Source organism: Harpia harpyja, chromosome 3, assembly GCF_026419915.1.
Source record: "Harpia harpyja isolate bHarHar1 chromosome 3, bHarHar1 primary haplotype, whole genome shotgun sequence".
NCBI classification, from domain to species: domain Eukaryota; kingdom Metazoa; phylum Chordata; class Aves; order Accipitriformes; family Accipitridae; genus Harpia; species Harpia harpyja.
This window is the reverse complement of record NC_068942.1, coordinates 14198608-14217690: the sequence shown is the minus strand read 5'-3', so window position 1 is coordinate 14217690 and position 19083 is coordinate 14198608. Positions and strand designations below refer to the sequence as shown.

General features: G+C 37.2%; 1 protein-coding gene across 4 annotated transcripts in view; it reads right to left on the bottom strand.

The window, feature by feature from the left end:
- ASCC3 (activating signal cointegrator 1 complex subunit 3) overlaps window positions 1–19083 on the bottom strand; it is a 287526-nt gene that overhangs the window by 251517 nt on the left and 16926 nt on the right. For all 4 annotated transcript variants that reach the window (XR_008234298.1, XM_052781435.1, XM_052781436.1 and 1 more), the window contains exons 2-4: window positions 14224–14367; window positions 13277–13427; window positions 8441–9024 (exon numbers count right to left, since the gene is read on the bottom strand). Coding sequence is in view for 3 of the 4 variants with exons in the window: in XM_052781435.1 (XP_052637395.1) it covers window positions 8441–9024; window positions 13277–13427; window positions 14224–14313 (825 nt within the window). In the remaining variant the exon portion in view is untranslated. The remainder of the gene's footprint in view (window positions 1–8440; window positions 9025–13276; window positions 13428–14223; window positions 14368–19083) is intronic.

Sequence of the window (19083 nt, the reverse complement as noted above, 5' to 3'; positions counted from 1 at the left end):
AGTAAGTGATGATAATCCAAGAACTGTGGGGCTTTTTGAAAGATAATCAGGATACAGGAAGGTGATATTTACCCAGCTTCACAACATATTCTTTCCTTGTAGCACGTGAAGCTCCGAGTGGAGAAAACACAACGGTTACCATAATCCAGGAAAATTTAAGGCATCTTATGTCCTTTATCAACCCATCAGTTCATAGGCTAACATACTACCCAATATTAATATGCATATCAGAAATTAATTCAGCACCCAATATTAAAAACAAACAACACAGAAGCTATGTTCTAAAAAAATATGCATATTTTTACAGTATCCATGAGATACATCATAAAAAACTGTCTAGAAAAAAAAAGATTAAAAAAATCAACTGTAACTAAAAGGCTAGGGAAAAAACATATTATCTGTTGATTGCTGAGCTCTACAGTTTCCATTCTGATCAGAATTAACAACACGGACCAGCCCTGCTTTACTGTGAGTGACATGCCTTGTGACTTGCAAGCTGCGGCACGAGGCTGCTACTTCTACTACCAAATCTGTCCATTATGTTTTAGTTTAGACATAAAAAAAATTCTAAAAAAACCCCCAACAAAACCAAACAAACTCATTGCTGCAGGCTGAAGGATATACAGTTTAGAAATACAACTTAGTTTTCAAGTATCAAGAAAACACATGAAATCCAAGTTTGCCTAACTCGGGGAAAAGACTTTATAATTTGTGAATACCTTTTCTTCTCCTTATTTAACTGCAAATATCATTTAATAAGAGTTTCAAATGCAAATTTCCTACTTAGATGGAACTGTGTATGCTTCCAGAAGGTGGTGATGCTATACTAGATTTGACTATGTAGATTGGAAAGACTTCTTAAAAGATGACTACAGAAGACAAAAACCAAACCAAATCAAACTCATCTCCTGCTGTGTGTTTCTTTTATTTGTCTTCACCAGCACTGTTGTGCCCCAGGCCTCGGGAACAAAAATCCAGTTTGATGCAAACACAGACCCACCGTCAGGGAAGGAAGAGTTGGTATGTGAACTGTTACAGGAGCTTGACCCCTACAAATCGATGGGCCCTGACAATCTCCACCCAAGGGTGTTAGGAGAGCTGGCTGACGTCGTCGTTGCGAGGCCGCTCCCCTTAATCTTTGGGAAGTTGTGGAGATCGGGGGACGTCCCAGAAGACTGGAAGAAGGCTAATGTCACCCCCATCTACAAGAAGGGCTTAGAGGAGGATCCAGGAAATGACAGGCCCATCAGTCGTTCTTCAGTCCCTGGGAAAGTTATGGAACGAACCCCCCTGGGGGCTACCACAAGTCAAATGAAGCACCTGATTGGGAAAAGCCAGCACGGATTCACCAAGGGGAAATCGTGCTTGACAAGCCTGATCGCCTTCTACGACAAAGTAACCTGCTCAGTTGGTCTGGGCTGAGCGGTGCACATCGTCTAGCTGGATTTCTCCAAGGCTTTCGATACGGTTTCCCACAGCCTCCTCCTAGAGAAACGGATGCGTTACAGCCTAGACAAGTGGTCTGTGCGGTGGGTGGGGAACGGGCTGACAGGCTGCACCCAGTGAGTGGTGGTAAATAGCTCCTCTTCCAGCTGGCAACCTGTCACAAGTGGGGTCCCCCAGGGATCGATACTGGGCCCAATGCTGTTTCATACCTTCAAAAGCGATCTGGACGATGGGATCAAGCGTACCCGATGAAACCAAAGCGAGTGGGGAAGCGGACGCTTTGGAAGGGAAAGCCACCCTGCAGGAAGACCTGGATAGGCTGGAAGAGTGGGCTAACAAGAACCTCATGAAGTTCAACAAGGACCTGTGTAAGGTCTTGCACCTGGGAAAACATAACCCAGGAGTGCAGCACAGGCTGGGATCTACCCGCTGGGGAGGAGCTCTGTGGAAAGGGACCTGGGGAGGGGGTCCTGGTGGACAACCGGCTCAATGTGAGCAAACAGTGTGCTGCTGTGGCAAAGCAAGCCATCAGGATGCTGGGTTGCATCGACAAGGGCATCCCCAGCAGAGAAAAAGAAGTCGTTATCCCACTCTACTCGGTGCTTGTCAGGCCACACGTGGAATACTGTGTGCAGTTTTGGCCCCCGCTATGCAAAAATGATGTGGGCAGGCTGGAGAGGGTCCAGAGAAGGGCCACAAAGATGATCAAAGGACTGGGAAGCCTGCCATGGGAGGAAAGGCTGGGAGAACCGGCCTTGTTCAGCCTTGAGAAAAGAAGGCTTAGGGGAGACCTTGTCACCACGTTCCAGTATTTAAAGGGTGGCTACGAAGAAGATGGGCACTCCCTTTTTACAAGGAGTCGCATGGAAAAGATGAGGGGTAATGGGTACAAGTTACTCCTGGGGAGATTCCAGTTGGATGCAAGAAGGAAATTTTTCACAATGAGAACAACCAGCCATTGGAATGATCTCCCCAGGGAAGCGGTGGATTCCCCAGCATTGGACACTTTCAAGATTCATCTGGACAGGATGCTGGGCCATCTTGTCTAGACTGTGCTTTTGCCGTGAAAGGTTGGACCACATGATCTTTGACGTCCCTTCCAACCTGGTATTCTACAATCGTATTTATTGGCTCATATTCCTATATCAGGGAATAATTTTAGTGTGTTTTAATCTGAAAGCATCCAGGTGTGTTTCCTATTCTGAGTTCCACAGATCAGCTGACTGCATTATCTAGGTCCCTTATTGTAGCACAAAATTCCTTTTTGAAAGGGAAATTTTGACTCTTTATTATTTAATTACTGACCTGTTACTTTAATTAATTTGATTTTTAAAATTAAAATACAAACTTGTCTATGGTTAAAGAAAAAATTTTGGATATAAGGATAAGGTGGTTAAAGAGAAGAGAGTATGGATATAAAAATGATCACATCAAAGCTAGAAACAGCTTGAGTGCAAGATAATCTTCATAAACCTTCAAAAACTAACACATGAAATTGTAGGTCAGGGAGCACACATCTACAAGTGCAATAACACTGTGGATAAGAAAAATATTAACACGATTGGAGAAGAGTTAAAAGGATATATTTTGAAAAAAAATCAAAAAGACATGCAGGTAACTGGAAAATGGCATAAATGTAGCATGTACTTACTAATGATACATCACTTGGTCTAACACTTCATTAATCTAGAAAATGGATAAATAGCAGCTGTCTCACATGTGGACTTCATTGAAAACATTGCAGTTTTCCACACGAGGACTTGTTAAATTCATGAAGATGAGCATTAATAGAAGAATTAAAAGTTGGCAAGGAACTGCCTGAAGGGTAAATGAAAGGAAAGGCAATGTTGAAAAGGCATAGAATCATCTGGAAAAAAAAAAAACAAACAACTTACAAGTGCAGTTGTTTGATGCTCATGTTTTAAATTGGTAAAAAAAAAAAAAAAAAAAAGCAATAACTGTAGCACAGGAAAAGTGAAAGTGATCATAAAACCAGCCCTGAATAAAGCCAGAAAGCAGAAGATAACAAGGGTTCATTTGAACTACCCAGGCAACAAGACTCTGGAGCAGTGTTCAGGGCAGAAGTTCGGACAAACTATGCCACATTTTTTTTATTAGTCTTCCTTAGTTTAAGATATTGTATCACTGACAGAAAAGGTCCCTTCTAGGTTCTGTGAAAGTTTAGATTTTGCTTTTCTTTACTCTTCTGTACTTTTTTTGCAGAAAGGCTGGTGGCAGACACAGAGGAGCTTCCTGCCAATTCGTTGAATCGACAAATTAGTTAAGTTCCCTTTGTTCTTGATCCCAAGAGCATTTACAGGTTCGACCAATAAAGCATATTGGCAGACATTTGTGGTGGGATTTGGATAGGGCAACAGAAACAATGTAGATGAACTCAAGTGGAAAAAAAAAAAAAAAATCATTATATTGCCACCAGTGCCGAAGGCAGCTAAAGAAAAGTTACAGGCAGAAGCCTGAGAGACAACAGAGCTCCACATAACAGAGCCTGGGGAAAACTGTCTGCTACATCAAGCATTCAGAGACACACAAACACCACACTGAAAAAAAAAGTCCTACTTAATGAAACAACAGAATAATCTATTAAGTTCCATTCTGAAATAAGCATGAAAAGAACTGAATTTCAGTAATAAAGCTGTAACCTTCTGGCTCTAATGGTGAGTGTATTACTGGATGGATCTATTAAGGAATACATACAGGAAGAGGTGCTGCCCAACTCTCGACCTTTTTTTTTTTTTTTTTCCATCGTTTAAAACGTATATTCCAGAACTTGTACTTTTCTGATTTCAGGTCTACTTTGATTTGAAAGGAATGTGTTTGACCCTGGAAGGAAGGATTCAGCACCTGCAAACTCCATGTTACTACCCTTTGGTCTCTTACTGTAGTTTTCGTTACCTGAACGTGGTGCTTATAACAACAAGGAAGAAGCCATATCTTACATTTTTGGTAGGAATGATGAATAATGAATTATTCTTACAAATGAAATAAAAAGGAATGCTTGTTTCCCACTATGACAGTTTGCAATACAGCCGGATTGTATTTAACTGACGGAAGCCCTAGATTCTATAGTTCAAGTATGTGTATATGTTACTTCTAATGCAGAGAGCTGGAGGTAGTCACAAGTATAAAGCAGACAAAAGAAGTCTAAGCAGTAAACTTCTTGTGTCTTATTTTATAGGCAAACAAATGTACCATATATAGAGATAAGTAAACATATGTACTACTCGCATAATATGCGAACTACTACTTACAGTGTAATTTTCTTGAAACAGTTCTGCTGTTTCACATCATAGCCTAGTGTTCTTCTAGTCATTTACACAGCATTTAACTTGATTTTGTCTGGGAAGCACCATTTAATCTAATATGCTGAATGACATTAATGTTTCTAAATTTTATTTGGGCAAAGTTCTTCCCTTGGCTTGAGATGAATAAATTGCATAATTTTTCATAATTATGCAGTATAAACTAGATCTTAACACAATTCTGATTGCATTTCCTTTTTTACCTCTAGTTATTTTATCGCTATAGGAAATTTCTTCCTGTTTTGTTGTGATAAAGGGATAATGCACCTCTGCATTAGCGTAAAAATAGAGATAGGTATCTCCAAAATAAAATTCAGAAAAATACTGCAGACAAGCTATGACAAGTTCACAGAAGAAAGAGACACACTCTGAGAACAGCACGGTGTAACCAAAGAGGGACTGAACTCCTCCAAGTTTTTCCTAGTTACCTGGGAGGGGTTAGGTGGCAAAGTTGCTAAAATGATCTCATGACTCAAGTCTTCATTCTGAAAACATCGTGTACTAGAAACTGAATACTCAAATTGAGGAATGCACTGCATACTAAGTTTTAGTAAAAAACAATAATAAAAAGCACGATGGTTATCGGGCAAAACTCTACAGTTTGTCATCAGCTTTTTCCTCCTGTTTTTAAATAATGGTCTTGTTACCGCATCATTACCATTTCATGCTCATCAACAAAATCTGACATACAGTGAAAAGCATGCTTCAGTAGCTGTCATTTAGCTTTACCAGACTTTATGTCCCCAATGAAAAGCACATGTCCTAAGCACTTAGAAAATAAATTATAACTCCCATATCACTCCAAGCATAAGAATCAATTTTTGTCTAATTAAGAGTCACCAGTAACGTGCCAGATAAACAAACTGTCCCAAAGGAAGTGTGGAATGTTCTTAAATAGTGAAAACAAAGAACAAAGTATTTCTTCTACCTCACCGACCACTTTAAACATAAACTATACAGTGCTGGAGAAGGAAGCTCATTTCAATTCCTTGTAGAGCTCATTAAGCAGATAAAAACCTAAATAGCATACATGTGTGTGCCTATACATACACTACGAAAGAAACAGGATGTCACCCCTGAAATGGTCTAAAAATGCTCATATTCTTAATGTGATCTGGAATCTTAATAAACTTTACTTAAGGATCAAATGAAATTGTCTTGGAGAAGTCCACTTGCCAATATCCTCACCACCAGCATGATCTTGTTTTAATAATAAACAGGCAATAGTATCTTCCTAAACAGAAAAATAGACATGGCCACTGTTTTAAAATATGAAAATGTATTTTACAGATCTCGATTTTTATTTATCCTTTCATATCAATTGTTCTTTTCCTCTTGGTTTATAAAGAAAAAAAGAATTTCTTAGAGCATAGAGACCTTAGCATGTATGCATCACCCCAATTAATGTAAGATTTTCAGTATGCATGATCAATCACATATTTTTTATACCATCTCATATGGCAAGTCTACAACCTAGTTCTAGAAATAGGTTATCTTCAGGTTTAAAAACACCATCTGCTCTTAATGATGCCACCAGCAAAATTGCTATAATAAAAAAAATAATAATCCCTAAGTGATGGTAAAATCCAAAGCCCAGAAGAAATTTTCAAGTCACTACTACTCTACAGGGAGCACAATACAAATGCCAGCTAGCTTTTAAGAAAAAGTGATCAGGTTCAAATTAGTGTTACCTCCTCCTTGGCCTCCACATTGTGCAATGAACAATGAATTAATAAGATTGTTACAAGGAAAGGCAACATGGGGCCAAAATAAGGAGAATGGGGAGATAATTTATTTTTTTTATTACCAAGAGTTCTTAAAAATCCAAAATAAGATACAGGTTTCAGATACTTAAGGGAAAGAGTCCTTTTTCTCTCTAGTAACACAACGAAAAAGATTTACTCTTGCTAAATAATCTTCAGAAAGGTATGTGTACATTGGCAGAGTAAACAATTTTTTCGTATTATCAAATTAAAACTCCTGTGAAGCCATCAAAACAGAAATTTTGCCTGAAAGTCTTTGTTCCAAAAACCAAAGGAAAGAAAGTCTTTATTGGCGATCTACACAAAAACTGATAGCTTGAACTTTCTGCCAATTGATTTAGCAATCCATTAAGACCATAAAGTTACAAAATAAAAATAAAGTTATTTCTTCTTACTTCAAGTGAAAGGTTTCAAGCATTTCCTTTAACATTTTACAGATTAAACTTAGGCATTAACTAGGCATTATGCAGAAGTATGGAATTATTTCTGCATACCCTGTGACTATATTGGAAAAGTCTTTCACTGATCTAGAAAAAAAAAAATTTCAAATCTTTATCTCTGTACAATTAATAAACTTCAGCTCCCTGTGGCAAATTAAGGTATTCTTTTTTATGTTTCATTTGACATGCAAGTTTCTTTATCCGATCTCCTTCTCCCTCTTCCTGTCTTCCCTCAATCCAACCACCCAAACTATGAAACTGTTTGCAGACATGCATAAAAGTGTTATTTTTCAAATACATATTAATGCAGTAGAAATTAGATCAGCTTCCCTTTATATTCGTATTTAGGTTCTCAAATTAGAAGTTCATAAGAAAATCTTTAGCTCAAAGGACTGCCAAAATGTGGCCTACTGACTACCAAACGAAACGAGAATATGGCTTCAGCAGCTATATCATTATGCTATAGATATCAATAGTTATCTAAACCCAAAATGAAATATTCAGATCCTCTTCTCTCTCACTTCATGGTTTTGTTAAGAAGAATAAAATCTGCAACTGTAATGGCAAAATTCCAGTAAATTTTCATTATACTGTCTTTCACAGGATTGTCTATTCCTACCATCATTTATATTTCTGTAGTAAATTTTCAACATTTAAAGTCTTTCTGAAAAGTCAGTTTGAGAATTTAAGTACTGGCTGTTTTCAGGGGAGGAAAGCAGGGCAAGTTAGGGAAAATAAAGTAAACGTAACAGAAACATGCACAGGAAGACTCAGTTAGCAAACTGTGGGAATTTTTTCCCAACCCCATTCAAAAACAGTTCTCTCTTGCCTAAATTAATCTAATTGTCTCTCCTGCACACACCTTGAAAGCCTCTTCACCAGCCCTTAATCATGCTCTTTCCCCTTTCTACCACTATGTTTATCCTTCAACTCCAGCCTCCCAGCAACTGTTCTCTCTCCCTCAAGCTTTCTCTGCCCTTCTTGTAATAAACCCATCCCCTTTCCTTATTGAAAGAAATAGAAGTGATATGACAAAGTTTAAGTAGCACCACCTGCACAGTTCTCCAACTTTCCTTCCAGCAACAGGAGGGCTCCGAAACTGGAGATGAAACCTGCCCAAGAAAGTTAACTTTGGTTTGGCTTTCCAAGTTCTCACACTTTTATATGGTAGCTTAAATTGCTCAGCTTCTCCGTACTTTTCTTTTTAAGCAGTAGCCAAAGGGACAGAAAAAAAGAAATAGCCTGTCTGTTATGGGGAAAGGAGACTATTCACATAAAATTCATGCTGCATCCATCTTCGGCCTGGTAAATTAAGATGCTACCATGTAATTTTTCTCAAGACAAAACAAACCAACCAACCAAAAAGCATAGATGACACATGGATAAAGTATATAGGCATAATCCAATATAAAATAATTGTGTATTTCTGCAACATTCAAATACAGGCAGTATAGTAGATACGCTACTGTACCTCATTTTGAAGTTCATCACCACTTTTGGCAGAAGCAAGCATCTCGTACAAAGTACAGCAGAGGTCTTCTGTTGTTGGCCCTCCAGGGGTATCCCCTTGAGATTCATTCAGATACTTTCCAACTTCACACCATAGAAAAGAATCATCTACTTTTTCCAAAGACTTGAGATCAGATTTCTCATCACAGTAATTCTGTAAGTGATTCAGCTGGTTATTCAGAAATTTGTTATAATCTAAGCTTATAATTTTCTGTGCATCGGCCTCACCATTCACAGGCAGCTCCTCAGAGTGATCCAAATCATGCATGTCAAATGAAAACACTATATTTTTACCGAAGAACACTCTGTTATCACCATTTTGCTCTTCAGCCATCTGTATGAGGGCTGTAAGCTGTTCTTCAGTGAAGTGAGAAGCAATCCGATATGTGGCATTACAAGCTGCAGTAGCAGATGACGATGGAAATGGCCCAAACACCTGCTTGATCGCCTTTGTCTCATCACAGCCAACACATTCTTTCCTGTGAAATGTCTTAAAGAGAAAAACAGCTCCGCTTTCAATTGCTTCTTGTCCATTTTCAGCTCCAACTGTTAACAAAACCAAAACCAAATGTAACTGTATACACTTCAAACTAATTCTCTTTCATTGCCTATAACATAACTGTATTCAATTTCTTGCTGCAAGTCTCATCAACAGAGATATGAAACGAAGACCGTAACAAGTAGCAATTGTTGCAAGGTACTGAATTATAAAAGGTATACAATAGTAAAGCATCTGTCTTCATTATCCTTCTATTTACTAGAAATTCATATTAAGGATTACCAATGCTTTGTTATTTTTCAGAGTTAGAGGAAAAACTTGCCTGAAGTCTTAAACTCACAATAGTATATTTGAGTTTTTTAAAAGGTAACAAATTTCCACTTTGTCTCACTGTTTATTCACTGCCTAATCTGAATATTCATAACAGACTAAACATACAGAACTCAGCTGGGAATTACTACATTCTTATAGTAATTCCCAATAGAATTACTACAGAATGTGCATTAGTTAGAAAAATTGCCCAAAGAAATTAAAGCAAATAAATGCATGAATTTTTTTCTGTAGATATTTTGTATCTACAGAATATCGTGTGGTGCAAATAAAAAACTTATTATTAGAGAAAAAAATCATGAATTTACCTCTTACACAAATATTCACAAAGGTACTCAAGGAAAACATAAGCAAAAACACCATACAATGAACCAAACCAACAAATTTCAAAAGTCACCAAGCATAAACTAAACAAAACCAGCCAGCATAAAGCAAACTAAAAAATCCAGTATATGAGGACAACATGCAGAATTTTTTTTTAAGTTTAATAAATGTGTTCTAAAAAATTGGGTAGGTTACTCCAACATTTTTAGTAGAATTAGCATTTCTTACAGGACTGCATAATTTTTAAAACATCTTAAAAGCTTACTGGGGAGATTTACAAGCTGCTATTGTCAAGATGTCTTTATCTGGTCAATTCTTTAGTTATATTAAGATCAACCAGCAGAACTCCAGCAGAAAACAGTACAATTTAAGTGATAACACTCATGATTAACCCCTGGTATGGCTAATTCAACTAGCCATTCAAACAAACTATTTATTTTAAAAGGAACAATATTACTCATTTTCTAAATGCCCCAAATGGCATTTCTGGCATAGTAAATGTGGCTGTTCTCTTTTCAGTAATCAAAACTGTCTTGTGCCTGCCTCTGTATACCTCTGCTATTCAGTTATGGGCCTATGTATTTGCTCTATTATGTCCCCATTTGCTGCCTGTTAAAAAACTAACTGAAATCAGTAAGAAGACTCTTAATTACTTTGACAGTGTTACTTGTGACTTGAATCAACTTAGGTTAGGTTTAGCCCCTGCAAGAGCAAGGGCTTTTTTCCCCACAATGTAATGGGAAAGAGCAAAAGAAATCCAGCATAAGCAGATGTAACAAGGCTGAATAACTAGAAGTTTAACATATAAATGGAGGTGCCTAAAAATTCAGTATTTCTCTTGAATTTCCCTATGGTGCACTTCGAAAAGCTGAAAAGTTCACGGAGAAGACTGGAGGTGCTATTTACAGGATAATTAGATACCTACATATGGAAGATACGTGACAAAGATACACACATATACAATATATATGTAAATATATCTCAAAGGAAAAAGGTGGTTCAGCCTCCCTCTCAGCATTAGCTATATAGGAATCACAGGAAAAAAACCCCCAACGTCTAAAAACTTAGAGACCCAAGTGTGGCTGCATGAACCTCACTCATATTCCTAACATACAAACACACATCATTATTTATACTCACTTGTGTCAGAACAGAAGTACACATTACTAAACCAAAAGAGCAATTGTACTGAAGGATTTGAGAAAAGGCTTTTACGTTTATTATGTGCTAATTCTCCTTTATTATCAACGTCTCCTATTCATGGAAGCACCTCTTGAAAAAACCTACCCCTCCCCTCTGAATACCGTAAGCCAGCCAAGATAGCCAGAGATGCATTACTTGAAGCCACTCTTTCCTTTTTGTTTTTAAGCCAATCAGATCATTTCAGTAAGCGACATTTTCCCCATAAAGTAAATCAATATTATGGTATCTGTTGCCTAGGCTGAGATTGCATATCCTTGACATTAAAGTAAAAAGGCACACAAGCAATTCCCTTTCCCTACTATACGTTTCTGATGATGATGGTTGGAACATTACTGTCAGTTCAGTTTGTGCCTCAGTCACCGTAATCCATTCTGGTTTGTGTCTCCATAACATTACACATCTTTATTCAGAATTGTCAAAGCTGGCGGTTTCTTTCTAACTTGTTCTAACTAAATAACCATGCATTTGTTTTCATTTGTTTTGTCCTCTCCACTCCAAAGAAAAATTTACCACTATTACTTTCAAGTCTTTCAATTTGCTCTACCTACCCACCACACTGGGCCTGCTATTAAAATGGGGGGGGGGGGAGAAAATAAATAGAAAGTTTTTGCAGCCATCTTTGACAAAAAGTGAAAATTAAAAAAAAAAAATCACACAGCTAATACTCACTTCTGTCATTAGTACAGAAAACACAAGTCTGCCAGATAATTTTCATAGATAACATTTTCAGCTAAGCAGCTAAGAATGGCAAATACTTATTTTGCTTACAACCTTTTTTTTTTCCCCCATCATCAGACATTTTTTCCTACTTGGTATACTACATGTGGTCTTTCTTTTTATATTACAAACTTTATAGCCATTACATATGTCAGCCCTAACTTGTCCAAGATTTTACTCCAGTACCCCTTATGATTAAACTATAACCAGTGGATATTTAAAACAACTATGTAGATCTCCTCAATCAATACAGATCTATTATCAATATAGACTGCACCTTCTCCATATTAACTTTAGGCACTGGCAGTTGATGCAGACTCACTCCCCATCTTGCACGAGTTTCCCCCAAACCTTGTGTATCGCAAGTGCCAGCTGAAATCTGTGCACAGAAGCAGAGGTACTTGAGTTGGGGCAGAAAGGTGGCCCTTCCTAGAGGCCTGTCTCAGAAAGACAGGCAGCCACATGTTTAACTTCTGGCCTGAAGACGTTAAAGTCTACTAACAGCACAATCTCTACTACTTGTACTAGAAAAAATAAGATTTAAAAAAAAAAAAAGGACCAAATTGGTAAAAATAACAGAGTTATGTCGCTAACATGGAAGGAATGAACCACAAAGCAAAGTTTAGAACATATGTATTGTCATCTAGATGAGTTTAAAACATTTTTGTCAGTGATTTGAGAAATACTCAACATTTTTCTTCTAATGACTCACTAAAGCAATAGCCAGTACAACCATTAACAGCTTTAACAGACATCATCTGTGCAACTGTACAGCACAGCCAATTACTACATGCTGGACACAACTAACTTGTCTAGCCTTTTTTGAAAGTGTGTGTTTAGATATTTGGTTTTTTCTCAATTTGCTAGTTATTTCCAAAAGAACTGTCGAGAAATAGAAACACAAGTGAGGCAGGTTAACATTTGTATTGTGATAAAAAACTCTGGTCTATAATGCCAAAAAAGGCAAATATATTAATTCTCTCAGTCTTTTTAATTAGGGTTCTACTCAAGATATTTGAAACACAATCAGAAAAGGAAAAAATATCCCTAATAGACTGAAATGAAAAATCTTAAATATATGACAGTTAGAGCTTGAGCCACGTGCTCAGTTTATGAGCTGATGAAGTTAAATTCTGCTAACAGCACAAGCTGAATTAGTTTTAGTCTGTTAATCAAAAACTTAAGTTTCCAATCAAAATTATGTTTTCACACTTTCTTTGCCATAATGTATTTCAGTTTTAAAAGCTTAATTCTAGATGAGTGAAACTTATTATTTATTACTCTCCTCAACACCAAACACTTTAAGCAGAAAACATTTTTATCTGCCTAAGTAGCAGTCCAATTTTTCATGATACCAATCATGTGGAATTAAAGCAGATAACACCAAGACTGTTCTTTTCTCAGAGTATTGCCATTCCAAAAGAAGCTGTTGCTTTTGCTTACTAAAGGTCGATCACAAACACACTACACAACAATACTATCAAAAAGCAGGAATGTCCATATAACAACAGAATATTTTAAAATAAAACAGAAGACCAAATTGTGCATATACATATCAGATTAACTGGAGTTTCAAAGACATTCAGGGCAAGCCTGGCATCAAGGTAGAATCAAAATTGTATGAGTATGCAAAATAGGCAGGCAGAAAGCAGCTTGGAAAAAAAAAAAAACAAACCCAAACAACAAACCAGTATATTATTAGACTACTAAAGAATGAAAACGTACCTATTTGTTTTGCAGCTTGTAATATAGTTTTTAAATCACCATTTACAGTTTGGCGTTCTTTTTTGTCCAAATTGTCATCAACAAACTTTATTATCTTCTTCCATGTAAGATCAGACTTCAACAACTGTTCATGTAGTTTTGATCTTTTAGTCTGAAAATACAAAATATTTGGGTTTTTTTAATTTATTTCAAACTACTATATTGAGGTTTCTTTAAAATTAAAGATCAGATAAAAACACCTCTTTCTAATTGCATTCAGTCAGTATGTAGTAATGATTGTAAGCAGTTTCCTTATTATGTTTCTTTACACCCTTTCCTGAGTGTAAGGAAGGAGCAGGATACACACACACACTCTCTCACTACTTTACTCTTCCCAAAGCAGAATCCTCTGTAAAGCCAAACTCTTGCAACTTGAAGAGATTTACAGCTCCCAAGATTCCAAATTCATTTCACATTACAGGTTCCCACAATGCATCTATTGCTTTAATGCATTAGTTCTTGGCAGGAGGTGGGGAGAAAGTACCTCAATTCAGTATCACTAAATTTATTCTAAACATCCCCCAACAAGAATCTGAGGTGAACTTAATATTCAAAGGGAAACGTTTGGCTCCCCAACTCTGCATAAGCTCAGAGCTAAAAACATACCAGCCCAGCCCAACTTAACTTCCTGAAAGATGAAGTAACAGGGCTGTGCTGTAACACAGCCAAGCAACCCTATCCATGTAGCACACCGTGATTGTAAGGGCCTAGCATAAATCACAAAGCTACAGCAAATCTGAGTTTGAGTGAGGACACTCTGAAGGAATGCACAGGAAACTAGACACACTCTGCTCAGTTTCGCTTGCCTACTCTCATAAAATAGCAATGCAAATGTAGAAAGCAAACCATTCTTACTATATACACACTAACACTTTACAATTATGCTTTAGAAAAGAAAAAATCTTTACCCTTAAGTCAGCTAATTCTTCACTGTAATCCTCATGTTTAGTGACATTTGAAAAGGAGCGTAAAGTGCCTGTAAGACGAGGCAAGGCCATCTGTTACTCATTCAGTGATCCATAGGATGAGAAATCAAATCCCAGTTCAAGCACCTAGATGAGAACAAAACAAATAACATGGCTTTGTTAATGCTATAAATACAAACTCACATCACAAACTTGAAAGACCTTTTTGAGCAAGCAGAACTTGGCTGGCACTTCAATTAAACAAGTTTAAAAAAATCTCAAAATGCTGATATCGAGACTCAGTAGAAGAGAGGTAAAAGGCACAAAGCATAGGCAAGACATGGTAACATGCAGAGGTCACTCAGCAGGTTCTTCTTCTGTCTCCTCCCTAAAGAAAAGTTACCAGCAATGAGGCAAAATGACAATTATCCTTTAGTGCCACTAACACAAGAGTATTATAGTGAAATCTATGTAACTGAACTTTAGCTCCCAACAGCAGTACGTGATTACAACCTACACGAAGATTTCCTCTGAACCAGCCCACTCTGAGAGCTTTCAGGTCATTAACAGCTTCCGGCGCTGATGCAAGGGCATCCTCCTTGACAACCGCTTAGCCATTTTTAACCAGCAAAACAGGCAAAGGAAATTACGTCAGGAAAAAAAGATCATAATACGCATAGCACTGAACTATTGTAAGACATAAAGGGAATAAAAGGGCTACTGGAAAACTGAAGAAAGTATGCCTCGGGATGCTTTCATCTCACAACTGGGAGCGTGCTCACATGCACACGTGCTTACACAGCGCAGGGCGCTTTCCAGGACTACAGCCTATTTCTGCATGGTCTTATTTCCTCTGTGAAACAGGCTCATATCTATACAGCAAAACACAGCTGTTCTCCATCTGAACTTGTACTCATTCCAAACCTTTTACTGAAACCATTCTCACAGTTGTTTAATTTCAAAAGGTGCCCACAGCTGAATTGTTTAATGAACTCTTAATGCACAGCTACAGTTTCTGATGGTAGCAGATAGATACAGATTTAGGTGGTTTTTGAAACAATTAATGATACCATTACAAACCTAATAATCTGCATCATTCTTAGCATGCCCAAAGACCATCAGCCATCCAGAATTTAAATAACTTAAAAGAGAGTTAATAAAGTGAGTTCCCCCCCCCAGTCATATACTGTACAAAACTCCCTGCTTTAATCCAATTATCCTTAACATTTTCCTTCATTTAATGACTGCATTTGTATTTTAGTTACCAACTTTGCAATACAGCACAAAATCAAATCCAGAGGCAGCGTTCCAGTCACAGAGAAATGTCACTGACTTGTCAGGTCTGCTTGCTTTCCTACCTCGCATTAAGATGCTTTTTGAGAAAAGCTATTACAACAGCTGATATTTGAGAGACAAATGTTATAATGATGAAGCTACAAAATGTGGAAATATAAAATCTTTACCTGTGAAGGGGATAGAGAGAACATGTTCAAATTGAAGCCTAGAAACAGACAGAGCCAAGGAATACTGCAGCTTTTCAGATGTTCAGTGGATATATGACATGTAATTCATATCAGCATAGCTCCTAGTGAAAACAGCCTGTGAACATTATAGCCACCATTATAGAAAGGAAGTAACGTGTCCAAAATTTGACACTCTAACCCAACCTTTTTTGTTTGAACCCAACAAAAAAGGCAGATCACTCTCATACTGCTCCAATGACAGCATTGCCATTAGCTGTTAAAGATCACTCCATTTTGCCTATTTATTTTATACCTACACTTGAATACCTTCTTCTATAGAATTATGGTCCTTTACAACACCATATAACAACATAATTGTAATATTATTATCTTAATTGTCCTTTCTGAAATAACATGCACGGTAATCTATGAAAGTTCAAACCCACTGTTAAAAAGTTCACTTTTCACACACACTTTTAGGGAGATTTTAAAGCATCTCAGGCAGGCCCTTTTGTTAGGAAATTGAATTTTAAAGGAGGGTTTCTTCCTCCTTTATTCATCAAGTTATTAATAATTTCTGAAATAAAACACCTGGAACCCCAGAGGACAAGTAAAGGCCCACCTCCCTGACCACAGGCTTGGCCAGAGAGCCAAATCCAGCCCCGAAGCCCTACAGTTCAGCTCATACTAATAATGCTGCTCCACGCGTGCCTACATGCTTTCAGAACTTGCTGGTCCCCGAGGGGGCTGGCTGAGCAGCCGCTCAAGGCTTCTGCACCTCATTTATAGGCAAACCCCACTTCTGGTCCATGACACCCACACTTACCAGGGCACCACAAGAAAACAAAAATAGCCAGCAATTAGAAAGCAGGGGACAGGTGCAATTACTCTACTGTTAACATGAAAAACAAGGTAAAATTCATGAACTTACACTATTATTCTGCAACATACTAGAGCCAGCTCTAAACGCTGGGTCAAAAATGCTATGGCCCTATGAGATACAGCATAAATTTACATTTGTTTTAAAAAAAATAAGTTACCTGCTTTCACATAAAGCCTGCTGATACAGATACCTGCCTGCATCACACTGCCTTTAAAGTGGATCAGCTACTGCTCGTCTTCCCACAGCCACCATAAGGGTAACTAATGCCTTCTGATTTAACAGAAATATATCCGTTTGCTCACAGCTTGATCTAAAATATCTATACTACCAAATGAACCTGCTAAGATCTGCTGGTTTTGGAACAAGGACCTAAAAGGAAGCAGCGATTAAATCCTATTTACCAGGGCCCACATACAGAAATGCAAGATGAACTTTGCCATTCTTCTGCTCATTTCCCCTCGAGAAAAAGGTATGAGAATAAGTACCGCCTTATTTCATGTTTGTAGAGGGACAAGTGGAATGAGAATTTAACCTTAAGATCAGTGCAACTTTACATGGTAAAAATATCTCCCCCCCCCCCCCCCCAATCAAGTAAGGACAATTTGGGCCCATTCTGCTAAAGATTTTTAGGAAAAGGAACTGAAGTTTGACGATTCCTAGAACTTCCGCAGATTTCCTGCCTCTTTAAAAAAAAAAAACAAACCACCACAAAAAACCCCCTTAACTTTACACCAAGCTTCTGTTTGTAAAGCAGAAAGAGCAATACCCACCTTTCTAAAGCTTTGTGAAGAAGAGAAGAAATAACTTTTAAAGCCTATTTCACTTCTTTTAAAAGCAAGCGTGATTTTAACGTTGACACTTTTGATGAAAGTAAAACATAAAAGCAGATTATACTCAGAATTCAGGCTTGAAACCATTCAAACTTTATTGTTTGAAAGTAAACCTAACAGTAAACATGGATCATAATCTCAGCAGGTTTTTATTCATTAAACTGAAACATTTAAAAAAATTGCTAGCAATATTACAAAGGTAACAAACATTACTAGACAAGTTTTCCACTTCATATTTTCACCAACTAAAGCTCTCCTCCCACTCCTGGCCCTCCTATACTTTTTTTATATAAGCAAATAACAGAACCATCTCTTTCTCTTCTTCACTGAAACTTTACAGAGGTTATGGTCAAAGAGATACCCCTTTTAAATTTACTTAATTCCTATAATCTCTAACAAAACAAACCAACTGCCCAGTAGGACTAAAAGAAGGGGACTGTTCAAATCTGGTACCTCAGTTTTCAAGTTGAACACAAATCCTTTACTTACAAATGATGGAATAACATAGCGTTAATAGAATCACAGGTAAAATCCGCAGTTATGCTGTCCTATAGTACCAGCTTCTGTAGCCTCTAGTATTTAACTTGTTATAGGTCCCTTAAAACCTCACAGCAGTCATTTTGTTTAAATTGTTTAAGGAATATTAAGCCATGTTACCAAGTTTTGCCTATATTGCCTATAATTCTTTAAACTATTAACAAGTTTCTCGCTGTCTATATAAACTTCTCATTAATAAAACCTGAAGAAGTTATTACCGATTACTAATCTAATCAAAGAACGCTATAAAGAGAAAGAGGCTTTAGACATTAACAATTAATAGCAGGTTGCTATTGACCACATAGTATTTGGATCAAATAGCATTTTCACTTTCACTTGTAAAAGTGGAAACATTTCAAATGAAAAGGAAGCTAAAAAGGCAAAAGATATCCCAGCCATAAGGGAATACAAAAAATAAAGGGACAGTACAGTAACTTTTTGCACTTTAAATACATTTAAAAAAACCTTAAAATAAATGTTAGCACAGCATTAAAGCAGCAAGACCATGAGGGCACATTAAGACATTTTAAATATATCCACACAGAGAATATTTTACTTCTTTACACTACTATGCAAGAGGAATAAAAATAAAGCAAGCCCTAAGTATTAAATTTTAGTGACATGAACACATTTTAGAATTGCTACAATTAATCTCAGCAGCTTCATTAACACAAAGGTAAGCTTCGTATTTTATTTACGAATAAGTTTCAGTATTTAAAAAAACACCACATTCTATTCAGTGTGTATTGCTCACTGCCATTTTAAAGACACAAATAAAAGCATTAGATGAAAAAGCTATTTCACAATGAGGACATATGTATTAGATTCACTTAAACTTCTTATCCAAGCATGTTTGATGCAAACAGTACAAATACAGCACCTAGCATCAAAGTTGCCAGCCAGGGATAATAGGGGTTTAACAACGTCTCAGACATTAATCATACACAGCAGGCCAAAGCAAGATACTACAATATTAATGTTTTCCAACTTCATATGTTGCACCTTTATACGCAGTGCTATATGATATAGTAACAGTTGTACACTTTCAGACATCTGATTTTATGCAAAAGGCTCAGACATCACACTGGAATTCTCTCAAGTTGTCTGGGTTGAATACTGACCCAGTCTTGACTGGAGATCAGCAATCTTT